Below are 16,797 nucleotides of genomic sequence, written 5' to 3'. Positions count from 1 at the left end.
ATATAAACCAACACACACAAGTAGTTAACAACAACGCAGTAAAAATGTTCTTTATTTGTAAAACATCAATTTTGAGGATCAATAGTTACATTTATATATAGTTTATGTAGTTTGAAGATTGATGTTTCAGAAAATATAAATGATCACCAACTTTAGCAATTCTTGGGGTCCTTCAACTAAGTTTTCTGTGGAATTGAGGATTTAAAAACATTTAGTCACACCAGAGGACATGGTTTTCTGAGACTGAAAACGTATAAGTTTCTATGTTTTTGATGATGTTGAAAGCCTTATTTGTCACAACACTGTTACATGCAATGAAATTGGACCCCTCCGACAATACACAAAAACCACACCTTTCAGGGGAAGACATTTTTATAGAAAGAGTAAATAAGATACATTGGGGGGGGGGGGACAAAAACAAAATTAGCAACAGACACTAGAGGCCACAGTCTTTAGCCTTCTTGTTAGAGCAACCGACTCCCATACAAAGTATCCCTGGTTTGACACCAGCTCAGAGAGAGTTAGGTGCAGTAGGACCAGTGGGTTACACGTGGGGGCTCATCCGGGATAGGAGTGAGGTTTAGGGGGTGAGCGTCACAGAGGCCAGCTAGTGAAATGCTATGCAGTTAAACCTTACTCCTCTGACCTCAAAAGGTGCTCTAGTGACAGACGCTAGAGGCCATGGTCTTGTTAGAGTAACCGACTCAAATACAAAGAATCCCTGGTTTGATCCCAGCTCAGTGCGGGTTAGATGCAGTAGGACCGATGGGTTACATATGGATGAAAAAAATGATTGCCATTTACTAAAATCTTCTCTTTAATTTATAAGAGTTGTAACTTTTTTAAACTATGCTTGATACGGTTACATAGGACAATGTTTGAGATTTAATTATAACAAATTATTAACATAGCAGTTTTTAGAACAAAAGGTCCATGTAGGACAAATGAATGTTTAATCGTTTACTGGGTTTTAAATACAGACAATAATAATTATATTCATTTTTGTCATGTGTGACAGTAAAAATCAATATATACATGGGTTGGTCATGTAACAAATACATTTTCAAGTGATTCCTCAATTAACAGGTTATTAAAATTGGCTAAATAATTCTAAAATAATGTATAAATTTAGATCGAATCGCATCATATTTAAAACCTTTACAGTACGTCAACTACAATTTACTGCAGCAGGATCCACTGTAAAGTGTTTTCTCATAGTCTGAGAGCAGCTGCTGCAGTCGGCTTCTCTGCAGTGACTCACCAAATCTTGGTACTGCAGGGGTTCAGCATGTACAGATCCATGTTCTCCATCAGGATGGCAGATGTGCTCTGAAAACGCAGCAACACACAGGCAAACACACTCATCTTAGACAATGGTAGATCTAGGGCGAATCAATAATACTTCAGACGCAAGTAGTAATCAAACAATAGTCCCATTTATACCCCTGTGAAACACTTAATATTTACACTTTATATAAACACTATATATATATATATATATATATATATATATATATATATATATATATATATATATATATATATATATATATATATATATATATATCCCATATGCTGTTTTACCACCTCTTGCAACATGTATACCTTGGCCTCATTGTTGGCCGAGAGGATTTTGGCCCCGCATTCGACGGAAGCGTAGTTATTCTTGAAATTCTTTTGGACCTTTTTGACTGGATGAGGGCTGCCGTTTGATGAAGTGTGCAGAGACTGACCTGAAACCAAGCAAACAGGCAACATTTAGGTCATCTGTCAAATGCAAATGTTTGCCCTCTGGACATTATCTAGAATTTATCTTAATGTATGCAAATAGCATATGTAACAGAATAAGAATGGTAAACTGTTGGATTTTAATGACACATAGCTGCTGTACTGAGTTTTAAAGGTCCTGTGAATTAAAAAAAAAAATTAAAAGTTGTTGTTTATTTGACACGGACATCACAATTACACTGGACAAACCAAATGCATTTGTTTAAGTGTTTTAGCAGACTTGCTGATTCTCAACACCTGTCCAAGTGAGGGTTAACATAAAATGAAAATAAAATAGATACATATACACAAGATTATAAATCTTAACATTAAATTGCTATAAGGCGAAAGCAAAGGCGGCATGATCAAAATAACTAATGGTAGACTATTTGTGTAAACACTGCAGTTTTGTTTTTAACCACTTTTTAAAGTACACTACTAAAAACATTTATATTACTTTCTAAGTTTGGGGTAACAGGTAAATCATTCCACAATTTGGTTCCCTTAAAAGAGAAAACAAATTGACCAAAGGAGGTCTTACACTTTGGAACAAGACAGTCATCATTAGCAGTTACGTGTGACTCTGTGAGAGGTTTGATACCTACTGATTAGATCAGAAAACAGCAATGGAACATGATTATTAAAAAAAAACAATTTAATATAATTAAAATTAATAAAACTATCAAAACTAAATAGGTTATATTTGCATAAAACCTCACAATGATGCCATCGTATAGGCTTTAAGTCTTTAAATTGCTTGTTTATATATCGAATCAATAGGCTTAAAATTAGCACTCTGTGGTTAAAGAGGCTTGCAATATGACTAGTGTGAGAATATCATTAGTTATTTTTAGTCTGTTAGTTTTAAGGATATCTATTAGCTAGTGTGCTCTAAAACGGTGACTAAATTCGTGTTTAGAAAATATAGACATGCAAAGCTTTCAGTTCGTCACTTCCGCCCAAATTGATCAGCGTTTTTTTTTTGTTGTTTTTACATCATCTCAGTTTCTCATCAAATCAAATGCTCTTTAGTATCTGACCATAGACTGTAAAATATATGGACGTAGCATCCGTGACGTCACCCATAGGTTTCTGAACACTGCAAAAGAAGCTACAAGTAGGTGCGGCCAACCGTCGCCATTTTGTTCGCGCGTCATCGCACCCACGGCGGGATACCAAACAAGGGCAAAGAGGCGGAGAGTGAGCGGAGCTACAGACACCTGCTGGCACTTTGCTTAGACCTGGCAGACAGACTTTACTTTGGGAGAAACACTTAATACTCTATTACCTGCGACTCGTTTGTGTTCTGACCACATGTGCTTGGGTGTACTCTATATCAATAAAGTGTTTAGACTTTCAAAAACACTGTAGTCATACATTGAGCCACTAAACATTGTTCTTATGACGTTTTTCTACAGGAGGAAAACGCGAAATTCTTCCTAACACTTCAGATATAGTCTGTGTTAGTAAATGCAAGACTATTGATGAACTCCAGTATAACACTGTGCTTCAGATGACTGTTCTAGAGCTTACAGCTAATCAATCTGTCACATTCGGGAGTGCTTTACGGGTCTAAAGAAAAATATAAATGATAAATGATCTTAAATAAAACAAATACATTTATAGAGATGGTATATAAGTATATAACTTTACTCACATGGGAAACGGAGGCCACGTGAATGGTTTGTGAGCACAATTAAGTGCACACAGCATGCCATATCATCTGATAACCAAGAAATAAGTCCAAAAGGCAGCTGACTGTGTAAAGCCACATGAAACAACACAAAAATACGATGAATATGCCGAGATCAGTGGCTAATCTGCCGGATTCAGCTGAGGTGAAGTGACGACGACCAGCGAGACCTACAGTAGCTGTCACTCAAGTGGCCACGCCCTTAATTATGCAAACTTAATATAACCTAATATAAAGGAAATGGATGAGTTATAAGAAATTCACCCCCTCACAGTTGTCATGGAGGGTAATAATAGCTATATGAACCAAAATCGTTCTTTGTACCAGGCTGTAAACACCTTTTTTTCTGCTGTAAAGTTGGCCATTCTAACAGTGGGCTCAATTGAAATTTGCTCTATTATGGAGCCAGGACTAGCGGAATTTTGATGAATTGCAGTTTCAGTTACTTCCGTATTGGCTTCCCGAGGGAGAGCGGGAGGTTGCCGCTTGTATCTGACATGCCCTGCCCCATTTAAGACGCTTCTCGTTTGCTTTTCATTTGATGCGCTTGAGCTCAATCACTGGCAGAGCGCTGATAAAAATGGCTGTTTTTTAAAAAGGGGAGGAACTAGTCTCTGTCCCACCCACTCTTCATTTTTCAGTTGAGATTACATCAAACATTTAATTAAAAAAACAGCCTTTAAGTTAGAAAAAAAGGCTATTGATTAACAATCTACTGAACACAGTTTTCAAAACCAACCTGAATTCGGGTCTACAGAGACAAATTAGTCTCTAAATTTGATTGAACTTTTCTAATTTAATTTTCAAAGAACATTTTAGGTCAAGCAGACGAGTTTATAAATAACACCAATTCTCAAACTACATCTGTGGGTGCGTACGCCTCACCCAAACTCAAGTTCTGTGTACTCTTTGAGAGGCCTCTAATTATATTGAATGCTCTACACCTGCTCATTAATGAGACAAGGGTCACTTAGCATACCATTGGCTGGTGGCTTTTAATTTGTTGACTTTCCTAAATCACGAACTGTCAGCTGGGAAATGCAAAGCAAGAGTACAACTACTGTGCTGGCATTGAGCTTCAAGCTTTGTTCCTTTTGTTGCCATGTACCGAAACAACCCATTACAGCAGCCTACATTAGTGCGCACTGGGTTATGCAACATTCTCCAAGCGCAACACTTCCATCACTCTGACAAATGTGTGCAAACGTTCTTACAGGAGCACGGAGAAGCAAGTTCACCATGGAAAGGCATATAAGTAAAGCTCTGTGAAGTCAAGCAGAAATCTGTCCTTAAGGAAGTGCGTGTGAATGTGCTGTGATGCAGAAGAAAGACGAGAGCAGCCTTGCACGCAATGATTCACTGATAGAACATGCAGCTCTGTGCGCACACACAATTTGGTGTTCCAAACAATCGCTTACTTTTCTTCTCCTCCACTTCCATCACTTTCTTCTTCCACTCATCGAAGGTAGGGATGTCTTCTTTACTGGGTACAGGAGGGTCTGTCGCTCCTTCATGATCCGCCACCTGCAAACAAACGAAAAGGGCATCCAAACAAATGTCATCAAATAGAACCAAAATGTCACTAATTTAATATGATGTGCATACCGATGGCTTTTGTTTTAGCATCAAGCATCATAATTCACTCATGCACTGAATCCCTGAATGCAGAGTTGTTTTCACTGCAAGCAGAGCCACATGCTTGTAAGTCCAAATTTGAATTGTATTGATTACATTCCTCAAGGTGCCTCATGGCATTATGAACACATGTACACTAGTGCATTAATGTGCTTAAATTAGAAGATATAAACTATTTGCTGTTTTGAACTCTGTGGCTTTTCTTCTGTTTTTAGTCTCATTCACTGGCACATTACATAAACCGAACAGCCAATCAGAGTATTCTCCCTCCAATGCAGATTCAACATGATCAGTCAACCAAAAAGCCCCAGACAGAAGAAAATACAACATATCAAATAATGTCCGATCCCATTTCTACACCTTAGCTGTTCCACTTCCCCCGACCCCTCCGTTTCCGTTGTTCAGATGAAGGAGTAGGGGTGTCTTGATTATCTTCTGGTTGGAAATGTAGGAGTAGGGGAAAGTGACATACAGGCCTTTTATGGGGATTTTATGGGGACCAGATTACAAAAGAGTATGAGAAATGTCCCAGAACACACCAACTAGATTGCCAAAATAGTTGCCCATGTGAGCAAAGACTCACAAGTAATAGCTTAAGGATTTTTGCTACAAACATTCATCTGTTTTGTTCTATTCATAAGTAATAATGATAATTTATCACATTCAGAATATATGCAGGATAGTCCCACAACATAAAAAAACATAATAATAATAATAATAATAATAATAACAATAACAACAAACACTACAACAACAACTCCTTAGATTCATATAGTGCTTTTCATGGACAATCAAAGCGCTTTACACATTTTTTGGGAGGGGATGACGCAATGGCAGCCATTTAGCGCCAGATTGCACACCACACACCAGCTGATTAGTGGAGAGGAGACAGAGTGATGAAGCCAATTATGATATGGGGATGGTTAGGAGGTCATGATGGACAGAGGCCAGTGGGCAAATTTGGCCAGGATGCTGGGGTTAACCCCCTCTTTTTCTTTTTTCAAAGGACATCCTAGGATTTTAATGACCACAGAGAGTCAGGAACTTTGTTTAAAAACTCATCTGAAAAACGGCGCTCACTGAGCAATATACTGGGGCGTTAGGACCCACACAGACCACAGGCTGAGCTCCCGCTGCTGGTATCACTAACACCACTCCCAGCAGCCACTCTCAGCAACCTGAGGCACTGACGCTTTTAAAAGTCAGATTTACAAACATATCCACTCAATTTATTTGCCAACTACTGATTGCGTTTCATATCAGCATTTTTTCTATACACGTAGCAGGTACATATTGGGCCACGGAAGAATATATAGCGATTAAATAGGCCTCCCAAAAAACACCCAGCTGGATGTTACAGAGTCCAGTCTAACCATGGCGGATGCACGCGCTCTCTCTTATTCTCTCTCTCTCTCACACACACACACGCATGCACGCACAGAAAGAGAGAGAGAGAGAGAGAGAGAGAGAGGGAGGATGTGCACACTCTCACATTCACATACTTTATTGGCAAATAACTGTACGTTAGTATTGCCAAAGCAGTGCAGCGTAGCAGCGTACAAACAAGACAGTGCAAAAAGGGCAGTAGTGCAAAGCAGTAGCGCTCTCTTTTTCATTCTCTCTCATAAACACACAGCACTACAGCGGATACGCCTCTCTCTCTCTCTCTCTCTCTCTCTCTCTCTCTCTCTCTCTCTCTCTCTCTCTCTCTCTCGGGAGCGCTATTTTGTTAGACCGCTCTCTCCCATTCAAATTACACTAGAGTTCCCGTTTGCTACCGCGTTTTATTTGGAAATTTATTCCCAAGCCGCAAGAAAACTGGTCGGATCCCTCGGGAATGCAGACCTCAACTAGCCGCTAGCAAAAAAATTCTCAATTCTGATAACCGATGACTTGACAAAAGTCTACCCGGCGGGAATGAGCTTTTTAAAGCACATCTGGTATAATGTCAATGATGTTTTCCTGTGGTTACCTGAATGAGTAACATGATTACCTAGTTGTAATAGGGGCACCAGAAAAAAACCTGGTGGCTTGTATGTTTTTGGTCTGAAAAAGGTTTGCTAAAACCCAAATGCAGTGCAAAAGTAGTTAGCTAAAAAATAATCTGTTAAACCCAACTGTTCTTGCCCCTTCTGTAATGACTACTGCAGACGACAGTTGGTGTGACATATGAGCTAGTGACGACATACAATGATGTGTGCGGGTGTAGTAGTGGAGCCATTTGTAAGGGGAATATTTTCATCCCTACACACTTCGGTTGACAAGCGAATGGAAAGCTACAGTGGATGGGGTATAAAATAGAATCGGGATTGGGCCTTGACACCTTGGTTAGGTATAGTGAAGTGTCAGAAATGTGATCAATCCTCTCCCACACAAAGAAACAATACCTGCTAAAATGCCCCATTATAACATTTCTAATTAACACTAGGATGCGACAGGCACTGAGGTGTGAATGACTTATGTAAATGCAGTATAAACCAATAACTGTGTGACCGTGACATTCAAAGTTTGTGCAAAATCTAACACACAGGTTTTGAAGGGTGGTCTCCAAAATCCCTTTTCTCTTTTCTTTCCCTCATTATTTGTATCTCTCCATGTCTGTCGATGCCTAAACAGCAGTGCTGAGTGAGCATCTGGTTGATTAAACATTTACAAGGCTGTCCTGTGGAAAACAAACACACTGATGTACTCGGTCCCACTCTTTCAGTCTACCCCCCTTTCTTCCTTTCCTCTTCTCTCATGCTTTCTGTTCCACTTTCATCTTGTCCATTTAGGGTGTGAGAGTGGCTCTTTAACAGTAGGGTGTGGACAGGCTTAGTGGTAATCAAATACAAACCCTTTCACCGTCTACATAATGGGGAAAGAGGTATGGAGAGGAACACTCGGGGGTGTAAAATATACTGATTATTATTGTCATATTCTTTAAGGTGATGTAAGCTGATGGAAAAAAGAAAACTAGGAAAATGTAACCGAGACTGGGCACTATACCTTCTACAAGACAATCAATATTTGTCATTATAGGCAGGTCAATTCTGAATGGATGATCAGTGAAGTTATTATGAATTGACAACGCATGCATATACTGACAAGATATTAATATAAAATATGGCATGTGGCATGGTTGTTGGTGCTAAACACGCTGGTCTGAGTATTTCAGAAACGGCGGATCTACAGAGATTTTCATGCACAGCCATCTCTTGGGTTTACAGAGAATGGTCTGAAAAAGAGAAAATATCCAGTGAGCGGCAGTTCTGTGGGTGCAAATGCCTTGTTGATGCCAGAGTTCAGAATGGGAGAATGGCCAGACTGGTTCAAGCTGATAGAAAGGCTAAAGCCTGGTTTATACTCGACATGTCAGCTAGTTCACTTGAGTGCGCGCGGCGAATGTGACATAAATTTTTTTTTTTTTTTTTAAACCTGAGGGAGAAGTTTTTTTAAAGCCAAAAAGGCCATGGCAAAAGGGGAGACCCAGGTACACATTAACAGAAATGTGTTTTTCCACCATTCATCAGTTTTACACTGATGTATATGTTACAATTTAGAATTTAAAAAAATTAATAGCTACAAAACTATAATTAAGAAACAAATTATTTCTTTGACAACTGGAAAGGAATATTTGAACCTACAATATACAAAATGCTGATGGCCTGTTTTTCTAGGCTTTATTGGTGATGATGGTCAGGAATGTTGGACCATTATTGCCTTTTTAGCAACAGTAATGTGTGAATTGTGGAGCGGGCTAAATATAAAAAAAACATCTGTATTATTTAGTAAGCGTGCTTTTTTTTGCTTTTACTCTTGCCATAATAAAAAATTGATTTGTAGAGCAACCCATGTTTTGTTGTCAATTATATTTTAATAAACTCTAATAGGTAGAACTGTCCGAGATATGAACAAAAGCAAGTGATGCATCAGTTTGATTTAAAAAAATCTTGAGTGCTTATAAAAATCTTTATAATCATTAAAATAATTTATAAAAATAATAAAAATAATTAGTTTAAAAATCTTGAGTGATATTAATGATATGACGTAGTTAAGGAAACGTCCTACTTCCATCTGACTTTACGGTGGATTTCTTTTGACCGCCCTCTGTCGTTTTAAAGACTATCACAACGGCGAACACGGCAAGTATAAAAGCCTTGTCCGTTTCGCGAGGTGCGTGCGCAGTCAGTGGAGGTGCGCGATGTGGCGCCAGGCGAAAGTATAAATCCAGCTAAGAGCATCTCTGAACGCACAACACGTCCAAATTTGTGGTAGATGGGCTACAGCAGCAGACCACACCGGGTGCCACTCCTGTCAGCTAAGAACAGGAAACTGAGGCTCCAATTCGCACAAGTTCACCAAAATTGGACAATAGATGGAAAAAACGTTGCCTGGTCTAACGAGTCTTGATTTCTGCTGTGACAATCCGACGGTGGGGTCAGAATTTGGCGTCAACAACATGAAAGCATGGAGCCATCCTGCCTTGTATCAAAGGTTCAGGCTGCTGGTGGTGATGCAATGGTGTGGGGGATATTTTCTTGGCACACTTTGAGCCCATTAGTACCAACTGAACATAAAGTCACCACAGCCTACTTGAGTATTGACCATGTCCATCTCTTTATGACCACAGAGTACCAATATCCTGATGGCTACTTCACCATGTCATAAAGCACAAATCATCTCAGACTAGTTTCTTGAGCATGAAAATGAGTTCACTGTACTTAAATGGCCTCCACAGTCACCAATAGAGCACCTTTGGGATGTGGTGGAACGGGAGATTCACATCATTGATGTGCAGCCGACAAATCTGCAGCGACTGTGTGATGCTATCATGTCAATATGGACCAAAATCTCAGAAGAATATTTACAGTATCTTATTAAATCTATGCCATGAAGGATTAAGGCAGTTCCGAAGGTAAAAGGGCATACAACCCGTTAATAGGTAGGTGTATCTAAAAAAATAGGCAACGAGTGTATACGTCATTCAGCAAAGATGCATTTAATTGATATGTTTAGTACATTTTTCAAATGAAAATTGATTAAATGCATGGTAATGTGTGTCCAGAATGATTCTATTAAATGTGCCAAGTCGCAAAATTACATAATATTGTACAACTGTATAATTTTAGAGTATTTAAATGTCGAGATCTTCATTCTAACTGCTTTCAGCATGGCTTCTTTAGATGCATATGAAAGTTTAAATTAAATCTGATTCAAATTTTAATTCAAATTCAGTTAGCACTACTTTGGTTTAATCCAAACTTCCATATGGAAGTACAAGAGTCATGTCTTGATCAATCATATACTATCTACACACAATGATATGGCTGCGATGACGGCAAGTAGCTGTTGTCAAACCTTATCAAACAATTAATTTGTATTAAAGAAATATTAACGCATTAATGTAATCTGTTGTGGGTTTTGTGAGTCAGGGAAGACCATGCGATTTTTTTTACCATACATAGGTAAATGTGTGGAAATAATACAAGCTTTTTTTTTGTTTCTTTGATTATCTCTCACATTTTCAATTAGTCTAACAAACAAGCCTATAGTTTATGAGTGTACCTGCTGGCTTTCCGTAGGTGGAGGAATACGGTCTGTCTGCCCTGTCTCTGTGAGGTCCAGCTCACTTGGGACCAGGGAGTCAGTCGGGTCAGTACTGGTCTCCGTACTCTGTTCCAACACAGAGGACTGGTTCTCTGTTTGTGTCTCCACATGCTCCTCCACAACACTATTGAGTAGTGAAAACAGAGAAGAGAGAGAGACAGAGGGGATATGAAGAGACATTAGTAAACCGCTAAAACAATCAACAATAAAATCTTTGTTCACTCAAGCAAAATCATCAAGCATTAAAATGGTGAATGATGAAAAACAACTGTTAGAGCAGACTGCCCAAATAAACAACACAAATAAATGAATGAGAAATGAAAAGGCAAGGCAAGTAGTCGAGGCTTGATGAGATTGAAGCAGCTCCGTTACTTGGTTAACAATTGGTTACCAAGTCACTTGATGCAACGCGAGTACTGGGAGTTACCGCAGTGTTACCTGCCGTTTACCTGTTGCTCAGTACTCACCTGGTGAGCGTTGTGCCAAGCTGTTGGCTGAATGGGGGCACAGAGCCCACCTCACACTGACTGGCACTAGAGTTCTCTACAGGGGCATCAGGACGCGGGACGTCTAGTCCACTGAAGGAAAGAAATCATATGCCGTTTACCAAGAGAATGTAAAAGACTAACAGAGAGAGAGAGAGAGAGAGAGAGAGAGAGACAGAGAGAGAAAGAGAGAGAGAGAGAGAGAGAGAGAGAGAGAGAGAAAGAGAAAGAGAGAAAGGGTAGAGAGAGAAAAATCTGGCTGGCTCCAATTATGGAGTAGAGATTTGTCCAGAATTTTGCAGTTGACGGTTCCCACAGGAATGATTGATTACATTCATACACATCCCTGTCTAGCCATCTTGTCCTTTTTGAAAATGAAGGATTCATAAATTCTCCAAGTCCAGTAAATAAAAACACCACAGTGGTCTAGCAAAGAAGGTGAGATCCACTGTGAGGTGACCGAAAAAAATAATTGTCGCTCCAAAGCTGGCGAGGTACAAAGTCCATAAAGTGGCGACTGTACAGTCAGGAATGGTCAATCAATATGAGAACAAAATCAAAATGAAGGTGAACACAGACAATTCAAATGAATGATAAAACAAACATTAAAGTTCCCCTCCCTCTCCTCTCCCATGGTTGGTGTGTGTGTACTCACCTGGAGAGGCTCTCGGAGGAGGTGACTGAGGTAGGTGAGGTGGACTCTGGGCTGTTCTGGAGTTCATCTGCAGGTGCAGAGGCATCTTCTTCTCCGTGTGGGTCAGGCTGTGTTGGGGTTTCATCAGTGGAGGCCTGGGCGGCATGGTCCTCTGTGGCAGTGGCCTGGGGAACTTCTGGGTCTGGTTGGGATAGTGATGGCGCCGTTTCGGGCTGTGCGAGTGTTGGTGGTTGAGCTAAATCTTGTTGGTCTGGATGTAGTGAGCTCTGGCCTTCTGGTTGCTGCTCTTGTTGTTGTTGTTGTTGTTGTTCTAGATCTGGGAGAGAGTCATGCTGAATCTGTGGCTCCTCCAGCACCCCTTCCAAATTCACAGTCTATGATGGAGACACAGACAAACAGATTAAGCAACATAAAATGATTGTGTCATTGAGAAAATATAATGAAATAGGTGTGGACATGAGATGGAGGATCACTGCAATAAAGTGCAACAGCTGCCAGGTTCTGAAAGTACAAATCCAATGTGTTCCTCCAAAAGGCAAGTGATTTTTAAACTCAACTTGTTCAACTGTGAGCTACAGGGTTGTTAAGTTTGGTTGATGCCATTAGCCCACATTCTTTCAGTTTCTTTTCATCAATTGTTTAACAAAAAAAATATTCCTAGTGAAAAGAGCATTACCCATGAATCTTCAAGCAAATCTCCAGCAATTATATAAATTAAAGTTGAAATATCACAAGAAAATAATGCTGCATGCTTTTCCATGAGGCACTGCAAAGGGCAATCTTTTAAAGCAACATAATTATCTGTAAACAAAACATCCGTACTTTGCAATAAAGGTAAAACATATTGTTTATTGTACATTTTTGTGATGCTTAACTCATAGAAATGTTAAATAACTAAAATAAAACAGCTTTAAATCCAAGTTTTTTAATGTTATGATTAACTTTAGGAGCTAACTGATTTGGTTTATATACAATATTAATGTATTAATAACAATAATTCATTAACAGTAATAATAATATTAATCAAAAACTCTTTGGGAAGAATAAATGGGAAACATTTCGGCTGCGTCTGAAATTGCATACTTCCATACTATATATTACACTAAAATCAGTATGCGAGTCAAGTAGTATGTCCGAATTCAAAGTATTTGAAAATCAGTATACGAGAAGTACCTGGATGACCTACTACTTCTGGCGAGATTTTGAAGTGCGCATCATATGGATGTTACGCTATCCCATGATGTCCCGCTAGAGAATTTATAAATGGGAGTGAAGCGAAACAACTCACACTGGTAGGCCACGTGATCATGACAAAATGGCGGATGTAGTATGTCCGAGTTCCATTCATACTGCTCACATTTATACTGTAAAGAATGTACTTCTCTAACAGCTGAGTTGTACATTTAAATTCAAATGCAGTACCTACTGAGTAGTAGGCGGTTTTGGACGCAGCCTTCCAGAACCAAAGGTGAATAGGTTGCACCCTATAAGCTGTTTCACTCCATTAGAGTGATCCAGTGATCCCAAACAAAGTTTTTTTGGTTGTAGGGATGTCAAATGTGCTCAACAGATATGACTGTGATTGGCTGAAATGATCATTGCTTGATGTTCTTCACTGGAGATTACACTGATAGACAGACACTGGATCTATCAGCTGATCCATATGTGGATTGTTCATACTTCTGCTCATAAGCCTGGGACACACTAAGCCAGTGGTTCTCAATTCCGGTCCTCGGTCCGGTTCCATCACTTAAGTTTTTGTTCTCATGCTCAGATTTGTAGATGTACAGCAAATAAGAGTGCTCTCTTTCATCAATAAACAACAATTCTACATGCTGAATGAGGTCAACTTCCTCCAACACGAGCTACCTCCAACAAGCTAGCCTGACTGATGTACCCTAATGGCTTGACACTGCCCATCGGCCAACCATCAGCTGGGTGTGTTTCCTCTAGGCCGGTCACCTAACGTAGGCTCTTTTCAAACACTCCAGTGTCTGTGTATTAGTGTAATCACTTGTGGATGTGCATAAAGCGGTGATCACTGTAGCCAATATTTGTTGATTACAAGAACATGAATTGCTTCAACTTAGATGAAGAGGGAGGGGTGCTCATTTGCGGGCATCAGAGAATCTCTATGCATATGCGGGAGACTCCTGGAGATTCCACGAGACTTGGGATGTCTGATATTATGGTATAACTGCACAGTCACCTGTTTGTGCTTCTCTTCATGTGGGGCTTCTTGTGAGTGCAATGATGTTTCCTTTAGCGCAGCTCTCTCTGTCTCCAGACCCACGTCGTACGATGACTGTGTATGTGTCGCCCTTTCCTCTTCGACCTAAAATGGGAACACAGTGTAATGTCAACATCTAAATAAAGACGAAGAAAGGTCAAACATTTTTATGTCGTTTGTGTTTTGTCCTTTCAGGAGGATAACAGACTCATTGTCATCTTGTTTAAAGCAACGTGATCATTCCGCTGAAAACCTGAGCGCTGTTTGCAATGTGCTTGTGTAGATTACATGACTGATGAGGACATTTTACTATTCCTTCAACAGCAGGCAAGTTGATAGAACCTGCTTTATGAGGATAAAAGAATAAGTTCTTCAAGGAAAAACAGCTATCATTCAGGTTTGGCAGGCGCAAAAAGAAAACACTTTTGTGATTGCCCAAGGGGAAAACTTACAACTGGGATCAAAACTAGCACACGTTAAAGACACAAGGCGTGACTGCTCTATTAATGTAGTGTGCTAATGAACAACTGGATTAAGGCAAATAAAAAGGATGGACCTGGTTCCAAAAAAAAAAAAAAAAAATCTACTGAGATATTAAAGCAACAATGACCGAAGTCATCTATACGAACCAAAATCAGAACATAAACCTGCAAGTTGCAACCACACATAAGAAAGAAAGCTCAAGGCTCTGTAAATGTGGTTTGTTAACACCATAAACTTTCAAACATTCTACACTACCTGGCAAAAGTCTTGTCGTTTATCCAAGTTTTATGAACAACAAATAAAAACGAAATTTATTGCGTATGACTCCCATGAGCATGGAGGACTGCATCTATACATCTCTACAATGACTCAAATACCTTATTAATAAAGTCATCTGGAATGACAAAGAACGCCTTCTTGCAGGACTCCCAGAGTTCATCAAGATTCTTTGGATTAATCTTCAATACCTCTTCCTCCATCTCACCCTAGACATGCTCAATAATGTTCATATTTGGTGACTGGTCTGGCCCTTCCTGGAGCACCTTGACCTTACTTGCGTGCAGGAACTTTGATGTGGAGGCTGAAGTATGAGAAGGAACGCTATCCTGCTGAAGAATTTGCCCTCTCCTGTGGTTTGTAATATAATGGGCAGCACAAATTTCTTGATACCTCAGGCTGTTGATGTTGCCATCCACTCTGCAGATCTCTCGCATGCCCTCATACTGAATGTAACCCCAAACCGTGATTTTTCCTTTACCAAACTTGACTGATTTCTATGACAATCTTGAGTTCATGTGGGTTTCAATAGGTCTTCTACAGTATTTGTGATGATTGAGATGCAGTTCAACAGATGATTTATCAGAAAAATCCACCTTCTGCCACAAATGATCCACCTTCTGTCCAAATGATCCCCTAGAAGTCAAGATATTTTTTGTTGCTCTTACAAATGGAATCAACGAGAAATCTTTGGTCAGGTAGTGTCTCTTTCTGAACAGAAAAAAAGAAACTCAAAGGTTTGGAAAAAGCGGAGGGCGAATAATTGACGACAGAAAATTCATTCTAAGTGAACTATCGCTTAAAGAAATACGACCAGAACACTCCTTACGCCTGTAAAGCCTTGAATCTATAAGCTACACAAGAGGAGTGTTTTTTTGTTGGTGCCCCTGCCTATAAGCGCCTTTGCAGATTAGCTTGTTGAATGACAATGTCAACAACAGTCTGCATTCTGAATGAGGGGCTATTGCACAACTACCATTCAGACTTACACAACAACCAAACTAACTCCCTTCTCTGGAGGTTCAATGTATGTGACTCCACTGCAGATAAAGACACGTGCTCATTGACTAGCAAGTTGTCGAGGTATTCGTTTGGTAACTGCTGAGGTATTTATTCTGCTAACCTTTTCGCCGGCCCCTGGTTCCTGCGTTGTGTAACTGCCGTCATCCTGTGCAGGGAGTCCTGGGCCAGAGGAGATCTCTTCTGAACAATAAACATCATGACAAGAGTGCCTGCAACACACAAAAGACAAAGGTTAAATTCCTGATTTGTAGATGTGTTATAAAACGCTGATGTTGAAGTCTGAAATGTCTGAAATGAAGGCTGAAATGTCTGAAGGTGCTAATAATGGAACCAATATTTAGCATTGTAAAAAAGACTTCTTCTGATTATACAGTATTCCAGCATGGTGAAAGTAATGGACTAAAACCGATTACATCAGAGCTCTCATTAACGCAGTTTCACCCAAACATTACCACATCAGACATGGCAATCATTCTCATGATATTAAAGACTTATGCAGTCTAATGCTGGACAAGCTTAGTTGAGAAACTATGTCTGATACCTGACAGTAAATGTACAAAACAACAGATTTTTAGACTACTTGGTGAATTTTCTGAATAAATCTGGCAGGTTTACAGGTCATATTATGCACAGAGTGCGTTAATTAAGTTGCCACAATGAGTGACTGTTACTTTTTCTAAAAGGGAAACACATGGATGATGTAATACTAGAGAAACACTGCTTACAGCAGGATCATTTAATAAAAACAATAACACTCCAGTGTGTCGGGAAAGCAAAGTCATTATACACTAAATGTAGCTCTTGACCAATCCTTACGATGTTGAAAATATTTTCCGGAATTTTGAACACTATTTTTAGATTAAATATCTGCATATTAGTTCCCTCATGATAAACCCAGAATTTAGATCTGAGACATTATATTACAATGTAACGTTCATTTATATAGCACATTTATCGTGTT

The 16,797-nt window shown here is 39.5% G+C and overlaps 1 protein-coding gene across 4 annotated transcripts in view; it reads right to left on the bottom strand.

Annotated features, from left to right (window-relative positions):
- suco (SUN domain containing ossification factor) overlaps positions 1–16,797 on the bottom strand; it is a 105,951-nt gene that overhangs the window by 35,377 nt on the left and 53,777 nt on the right. For 3 of the 4 annotated variants that reach the window (XM_056481298.1, XM_056481299.1, XM_056481300.1), the window contains exons 2-9: positions 15,937–16,045; positions 14,034–14,159; positions 11,825–12,198; positions 11,152–11,262; positions 10,643–10,808; positions 4,879–4,984; positions 1,606–1,733; positions 1,262–1,329 (exon numbers count right to left, since the gene is read on the bottom strand). In XM_056481298.1, the coding sequence (XP_056337273.1) occupies positions 1,262–1,329; positions 1,606–1,733; positions 4,879–4,984; positions 10,643–10,808; positions 11,152–11,262; positions 11,825–12,198; positions 14,034–14,159; positions 15,937–16,045 (1,188 nt within the window). The remainder of the gene's footprint in view (positions 1–1,261; positions 1,330–1,605; positions 1,734–4,878; positions 4,985–10,642; positions 10,809–11,151; positions 11,263–11,824; positions 12,199–14,033; positions 14,160–15,936; positions 16,046–16,797) is intronic. The other variant, XM_056481301.1, reaches the window with a different exon arrangement.

Source organism: Danio aesculapii, chromosome 20, assembly GCF_903798145.1.
Source record: "Danio aesculapii chromosome 20, fDanAes4.1, whole genome shotgun sequence".
Lineage (NCBI taxonomy): Eukaryota > Metazoa > Chordata > Actinopteri > Cypriniformes > Danionidae > Danio > Danio aesculapii.
Note: the sequence above shows the minus strand (reverse complement) of the source record. Positions and strands in the feature narration are given on the sequence as shown.